Source organism: Borostomias antarcticus (genome assembly GCF_949987555.1).
Source record: "Borostomias antarcticus genome assembly, chromosome: 26".
NCBI classification, from domain to species: domain Eukaryota; kingdom Metazoa; phylum Chordata; class Actinopteri; order Stomiiformes; family Stomiidae; genus Borostomias; species Borostomias antarcticus.
Genome location: NC_140259.1, coordinates 8,807,718 through 8,815,215, shown reverse-complemented (window position 1 = coordinate 8,815,215; position 7,498 = coordinate 8,807,718). Strand labels below are relative to the sequence as shown.

The 7,498-nt window shown below is 50.3% G+C and overlaps 2 protein-coding genes across 2 annotated transcripts in view; one reads left to right on the top strand and one right to left on the bottom strand.

Annotated features, from left to right (window-relative positions):
- Positions 1–1,353: 1,353 nt before the first annotated feature.
- On the bottom strand, positions 1,354–5,577 carry dohh (deoxyhypusine hydroxylase/monooxygenase). Its single transcript, XM_084459193.1, has 5 exons — positions 5,489–5,577; positions 4,438–4,712; positions 3,793–3,869; positions 3,104–3,356; positions 1,354–2,560 (listed from the first exon to the last, which is right to left on the bottom strand). The coding sequence occupies exons 2-5, from the start codon at positions 4,709–4,711 to the stop codon at positions 2,250–2,252; spliced, it is 915 nt and encodes a 304-aa protein (XP_084315319.1). The 5' UTR covers position 4,712; positions 5,489–5,577; the 3' UTR covers positions 1,354–2,249.
- A 722-nt stretch (positions 5,578–6,299) lies between these two features.
- The window catches only part of lrrc40 (leucine rich repeat containing 40), an 11,159-nt gene continuing 9,960 nt past the window's right edge, over positions 6,300–7,498 (top strand). Inside the window, exons 1-2 of the mRNA XM_084459255.1 lie at positions 6,300–6,457; positions 6,737–6,918. Of these exons, the coding sequence (XP_084315381.1) occupies positions 6,310–6,457; positions 6,737–6,918 (330 nt within the window). The 5' untranslated portion in view covers positions 6,300–6,309. The remainder of the gene's footprint in view (positions 6,458–6,736; positions 6,919–7,498) is intronic.

The following is a 7,498-nucleotide window of genomic DNA, read 5'->3' as shown; positions in this document are numbered from 1 at the left end:
GGCTGGGTTACCCGTGTTGCTCTAGGCTGGGTTACCCGTGTTGCTCTAGGCTGGGTTACCTGTGTTGCTCTAGGCTGGGTTACCTGTGTTGCTCTAGGCTAGGTTACCCTTGTTGCTCTAGGCTGGGTTACCTGTGTTGCTCTAGGCTGGGTTACCTGTGTTGCTCTAGGCTGGGTTATCCTTCTCCTCCATCTGTCGCTGGCAGGCCTCGCCGAGGATCCACGCCCAGTAGACGACGGTGATGGAGGTGTTGATCACCACGATGCCAATCATGATGGGGTGAAGCATGGTGGAGCTGTAGGTACTCGCTCGCTCTCTCTCTCCGAGTCTCTCTCTGTGTCAGTCTCCCTTCCTCTGTCTGTTTCTCTCTCTGTCAAAGTCTCTCTTCCTCCGTCTGCGTCTCTCTCTTGGTCTCTCTGTCTGTGTCTCTCTCGTCTGCGGCTGCTCTGAGATGAACTGGGCTCAGTCAAGCAGGGGCCCTCCTCCCTGAGTGGTAGCAAGGCTGATCTCCCTGTCAGCAGGGCCCCCCAAGCCCCTCCCCTCTCCCCTACACTTGCCTCTGTCCATCTCTCCTCCCCCCACCCCCTACTGATTTTAACCTTCCTATTGACAATTATACAACAGATAGTTCCAACCGTGCATTGTGATTGGCCAAGGCTCATTCGGTAACTAACCAAATACGCCCAACAGGCAAATCACTGGTAAAGGTATCACTCTGTAAATGCTGTCAGCTGCCGATAAGTTGCCATAGCAACGGTAAACAACGGAGAACCATTTTGGATCGCGGAGGGCTGAACGCAACACTATTTAGCGAAAATTGACACGGCAAACCCATCTTTTTAAACAGAAATATTTAATGACAGTGCAGTGCTGTTGTATAAATGTAATAACGCACTCAAGGTCGGGCTTTAGCGTGGTTATTGGCACTTCTGTGCTGGCTATGGTACTCGTACCTACGACCGCAGCACAGCTGTGCCAGTAACCACGCTCAAGCACTCCTTCTCGTGTGTTATTGCCAAGTGTTGTTTAGTGAGCCCTGTGTGACGCAGGTAGCATCTTGAGTCACTAACGTCAGAGTAACCAGGGCTGGGTTTAAAAAAATCGATTCATCGATTCTGAATCGAATGATTCAGAATCGATTCATGAATCCCTAAATCGATCTTTTATTTAATGAATAAATGAAGGAATGAATAGTTCATTCATTCAATGATTCATTCATCATTAATTTTTGGAAATCAGTATCGATACCCAGCCCTAGTATTGATGTGATGCATAACTTGGCAGTCATGTAATTAAGGTTACAGCAAAAAAAAAAAAAAAAAAAAAAAAGTTTTTAGTAACACTAACCGAATCGATATTTAATCAAATCGAATCGTGATAATCGTTTCCGAACCTTGTGAATCGGAATCGATTCTTGAAATTCGACTCGATACCCAGCCCTAAGTGTAACATTGCAGGCTAAGGTCTCAGGGACTAGGGTGAAGGTCTCAGGGACTAGGGTGAGGGTATCAGGGACGAGGGTGAAGGTCTCAGGGACTAGGGTGAAGGTCTCAGGGACTAGGGTGAAGGTCTCAGGGACTAGGGTGAGGGTATCCTGTCCTCCGCCAGCATGGAACAGAGGACACGTTACACAAGAGCAGCCAGGGAAGTCCGACATGCAGCGTCAACATACACTACTATTTACTAAAGACACGTACAGGTGAGCAGCAGCAGATGATTGTCTAGTTAGACCACTACACCTCAGAAGAGAGACGTCAAGACAACAGTGAAGTGAAATAACGATGGAACTGTTCACCGAGTGTGGGGGAGGAGGGAGGTTCGAATTATATTGACCAAATGTTATTCAAAAGGGCACTTTACTCCAAATCTCTTTTGGACATATTTTCCATTAGTCCACCGTGCAAGCATATAACAGTAGCATTTGTATTATATAACAATTATTTGGTGGTTTAAAAAAAAAGATAAATGTAGCCATTTCAGCAACCCCCAAAAAGTGTGATGATGTAATAGCGAATTTTCAGATAATTCAATCACATGACACTTTTTGGCGGACTGATAGAAAACATATAAATTCGATTTTGATTAAAGCGCCCCTCTCATAAAAACAATATACAGATCAAACAGAGATTCAAACGCTGTGTGTAACCATGGTGACAGCATCTGCCACAGGCACGCAGGGAGGGGGACGCCGGTTTCAGCCCCGCCCTCCGCAGAAGAGTCCTCAGCTCAGGCCCTCGACCTCCGACCCCCTAGCCCTGCAGGCGCGCCAGGCCGTCCGCGTACTGGAACTGGTCGCTGTTCTCGTACTGCAGCATGTCCAGCGCCACCTCGCAGCTCTCCTTGACCACGCGCTCCGAGTCACGCCGGTACCGCTCCAGGACCTCCAGGCACTCGGGCCGCCCGATGGAGCCCAGCGCTTCGGCGCACTCGTGCCGGACCATGGGGCTCTCCTGGAGGCGCTGCAGGGCGGCCGACAGCTGGGGGACGCTGGCCTCGTGCTGCATCTGACCCAGCACGTAACCGATCTCGTGACGGAACAGAGCGCTGCCGCACTGCAGGCCTGGAGAGAGGGAGGGAGGGAGGGAGAGAGGGAGGGAGGGAGGGAGGGAGGGAGGGAGGGAGGGAGAGAGGGAGGGAGGGAGGGAGGAAGGAAGAGAGGGAGGGAGAGAGGGAGAGAGAAAGGGAGGGAGAGAGGGAGAGAGAAAGGGAGGGAGAGAGGGGAGAGAGGGAGGGAGAGAGAGAGGGGAGAAGGGAGTGAGGGAGGAAGGAAGAGAGGGAGGGAGAGGAGGAGGGAGGGAGAGAAAGGGAGGGAAAGAGGGGAGAGAGGGAGGGAGGGAGGGAGGGAGGGAGAGAGGGAGAGAGCAGGAAAGACAGAAAGGTGGTCAAACACACACATGCACTAGTCTTTCTCCACAACCTCAGGTAGTCCTCAAGTCCTGGTGCAAGCGCCGCCCCCTGCCTCCCCTAACCTTTCCATATCCCTCTCCCCAGACCCCTAACGCCCCCAGCCTCAGCCCCGCCCGCCTCTCCACGCCGCCCCTCAGACCTCCAGCTCCAGCCTCTAGCCCTCAGCCTCTATCCCCTAGCCCCCACAGCCTCTCACCATCTCCCAGAGCCAGCACAGCCTCCCGGGTACCCAGGTTACGCAGCGCAAACATGGCTCTGTAGCGCTCGAACAGCGGCACGCTCTCGTCCAATAGCTGGCTCCTCAGCTCTGACACGTCCTTCCGGGGCGCCGGAGGGGCCGGGTCTACAGAGCAGTAGGGGTTCCCGTCCGTAGCTCCGCCCTCGCTCTGGTCGCCGCCCCCAATCAGCCACTCCAGACGCCTCACAGCCAGCTGGCACGTCTCTGCCACCTAGGGGACAGGAGGGGAACTGCAGCACTGACCAACCAACATACAGTAGAGCAGCAGGACACTTTACACTCTGGGTGTGTCCATGGCTTTAAAGCTACATGAGACAACTTTTTATAATAGTTAAATATTAATGGTTTCCTGCTAATAGTTGATGAATTGGCTTTAGCAAGACCCAAAATATAATTTTTCGTGACATGAGACGCTGTGAATTTATTATTTTATTTTAGAGTTTCAGTGTGCTTCTAGTATTAAGAGCTAGTTGGGTTGTGTGTGCTTCTAGTATTAAGAGCTAGTTGGGTTGTGTGTGCTCTAGTATTAAGAGTTAGTTGGGTTGTGTGTGCTCTAGTATTAAGAGCTAGTTGGGTTGTGTGTGCTCTAGTATTAAGAGCTAGTTGGGTTGTGTGTGCTCTAGTATTAAGAGCTAGTTGGGTTGTACCTCGATAACCGGGTCGTCAGAATACTCCTTCAACAGGGCCAGAACCTTGGGGTTGCCGATGGCGCCCAGAGCCTCTCCTGCAGACGGGAGGGAGAATCTCAAACGGTCAAACACACTCAGGGGTCAGATTAAGTCTAGTCTACCATGCTGGGCTTGGCGGTGGAGGTGCTTGAATGTGTGAGAATTTATGTTTCGCGACGCTTCCTAATCCAGTCTGAACCTGGCGTGAATGTTAGAGTCAGTGTGTGGATATATGTGTGTGTGAGTGCGTGAGTGTTAGTCTGTATGTAGGTGTGAGTGTGTGTGTGTGTGTGTGTGTGTGTGTGTGTGAGTGCGTGAGTGTTAGTCTGTATGTAGGTGAGTGTGTGTGTGTGTGAGTGCGTGAGTGTTAGTCTGTATGTAGGTGTGAGTGTGTGTGTGTGTGTGAGTGCGTGAGTGTTAGTCTGTATGTAGGTGTGAGTGTGTGTGTGTGTGAGTGCGTGAGTGTTAGTCTGTATGTAGGTGTGAGTGTGTGTGTGTGTGTGAGTGCGTGAGTGTTAGTCTGTATGTAGGTGTGAGTGTGTGTGTGTGTGAGTGCGTGAGTGTTAGTCTGTATGTAGGTGTGTGTGTGTGTGTGTGTGTGTGTATGTGTGTGAGCCAGGTGACCTGCTTCATGCCGGACCATGGGCTCCTGCGCCGTGTCCCTGAGCACGGTCTCCAGCGCGGGGATGGCCCTCTCGTCCTGCATCTGACCCAGGCAGTAGGCCAGCTCGTGCTTCAGCAGCGCCGACTCGTCCCCGAAGGCGGCGCTGATCCAGCCGATGGCCTCTACCCCGCCCAGGCTCCTCAGGGTGAACAGAGCGCGGAACCGCGTGGTCAGGTCCTGGTTCCGGTCCGTCAGAATCTGACCCACGGCCTTCACCTCCTGGTCAGTCGCCATGCTGTCGGTAAATGGTAAATGGTGAATGGACTGCACTTATATAGCGCTTTTTCCACCTTAGCGGCACTCAAAGCGCTTTACAATGGCCTCTCATTCACCCATTCACACACACATTCACACACCAATGGCGGTAGCTGCCATGCAAGGCGCTAACCTGCTCATTGGGAGCAATTTGGGGTTAGGAGTCTCGCTCAAGGACACTTCGACATGTGGACAGTCGGAGCTGGGATTCGAACCGCTGACCCTTCGATCATTGAACGACCCGCTCTACCAACTGAGCTACAGCCGCCCCACACACACATCCGTCCCACAACTTCAGATCAGAGGCCAAGTTCAGACACCTGCCACTTTTAGAGTGACTAGATGAACATAAGAGGTAGTGAAGAAGGCATTACTGCACTGTGCTGTATAAATAACCTTATAAGCCCCTCCTCTATCAGGCAGATGAACACATGCTGTTTACAATAGCCTGACCATAGCTAAGTGGTTATGTAGATAGCTAGTGGCATCACACTGGTAGCTAGCAAGCTAGCTAGGCATCATCACAGACATATATAGATCACTCTTCATGTCCAGTCGTGATTCCCTTGATCCTATAAGACTGGACCAGCTGCCATGCAAAAGTCCATTGTATAGTAGAGTAGCTACTACTAGCTTTGCTATCTATTATTAGCTATGCGATGCTAGTTAGCTACAGCACTACACTTTGCTATCTCTTTAACGACCAAATACGAGCCCAACATTAGCTAGATATGTATTCATTAAGAGTATACTCACTTCCTGGGTTTGTTCGTTTATGTTCTGCATATATATGAATGTTCAGCTTTTCCACATGGACAAGTTTACAGCAGCAAGTTGGTTGAGACTGTGACCGAATTCTACTTCCGCACTAGTCACACTAGCTCCCCAGAAACTCTTCACAATAAAAGTCCATGTTGGACACTCGATGAAAAGTAAGTGAACATCCACCAAAAATGAAGCTCACCTTGTGTAGCAGTATAACTAGGTGGCCTAGATTTATACAGATGTTGTATACTTTATAATACGTCATATAGGCTACTTCATAATAATCTTTGTTAGCGACGTTCAGCACAGCAGGCCAACTCGGGGTGGCATAGCTCAGGAGGTAGAGCTGGGGATCATAGGGTCATAGGGTCCCCGGTTCGATCCCAGCTCCCTGCCAATGTGTCTTTGCGCAAGACACTGAACATGCGACAGTACTGTCGCCTCACCGCAAGAAGATCCTGGGCCTTTCTGTGCGGATTGTTCTGTGATTGTTCTCCCTGCGTTTGCAAGGAAACCCTAAACATGCAGAAGAACAAATGCTCTCCAGTCTGAGCACTTGGACTTTGACCCCGGGCGCCATGAACGATAGCTGCCCAGGACAGCTAGGCACAGTTTCCACCGGCGAGCCCTGAAAGGTGTGTGTGTGTGTGTGTGTGTGTGCTGTGGCGCTAATGTGTGTTATGTAATGTGTGTGCCCCCCCCACCAGGGTCCTGTAATTTTTAATGAGCAAAAAAGCGTCCTTTTATTTTGAAAAGTCACCACGGAAGTGATTCTTCTTCAACCCTAGAGTCACCAGTAGTGAAGTGGGAAGATGTCGCGCTTCAGAAGAGGAGGTAAAGCAGACTCCAGATCAGGGTCTACAACAGAGACAGAGGAACCAGGAGTCGTGCCCTATGGATTATTGAAAGCAGCTAGAAAAAGTGGGCAACTCAACCTGTCTGGCCGGGGTTTGACTGAAGGTAACGTTAGCATTGCTATGAGACCGTCTGCATTGCATACTATTACTATAGTAAACTAACTACTAACTACTGCTTACTAACTACTGCTTAGGGGTTCAATTGAGTACAGTTGAACTAGATATTTAGCTGATTTTAACAACATAATAGGTGCACATGCACCCTTAGTAAGTTGGGGTCTGGTCAAAACAAGTGACCCCACCCCCCAAAAGCAAAACATAAACAATGAACATAATACTGTAGATGAATCTGAATCTAGCTACATGTCACTGTTTTTCCCAGTTCCACAGGCTGTGTGGAGGCTGAACCTGGACGCCCCAGAGGAGGCCAGACAGAACGTGACCTTCGGCTCGGAGGACCGCTGGTGGGACCAGGCAGACCTCACCAAGCTGCTTCTCTCCTCCAACAAGCTTGAGTCTCTGTCCGAAGATGTTAGACTGCTGCCTCGCCTGGTGGTCTTGGATGTAGGTTGTCACCGAGTTGAATTGGTTAAACTCACTCCTCATGCATTCACAAATCAGAGGACCCGGGTTCGATCCCAGTGTGGTAAAGTTGCAGGAAGAAGGGATACTGATGAGTGATGCACTGACACCTGTTAGACAGGCATCTGATATTCTCCATAGTGAACTGTTTTCCTAAGTGAAGTGGTGAAGCTGTGTTTGTGAGGGTGTCACCTCTGTAATTCTCCCCCCGTACGTTTGTGTGCCCCCCTACACCGAGGCCACTCCTGCAAAAGAGAATGTTCTCAGTCGACTCCACTCGTTAAATGAGGGTTAGTTGATGATTAGTGAAGCATTGTAAAGACCCATATCAGTGGGTCGAAAACACTAAACAGTGGCCGTTCTAACTGTCGGGAGGTACTATTGGCTGGGTGGAGGTTCTAACTGTCGGAAGGTACTATTGACTGGGTGGAGGTTCTAACTGTAGGAAGGTACTATTGACTGGGTGGAGGTTTTAACTGTCGGGAGGTACTATTGACTGGGTGGAGGTTCTAACTGACGGAAAGTACTATTGGCTTGGTGAAGGTTCTTACCTTTGGGAGGT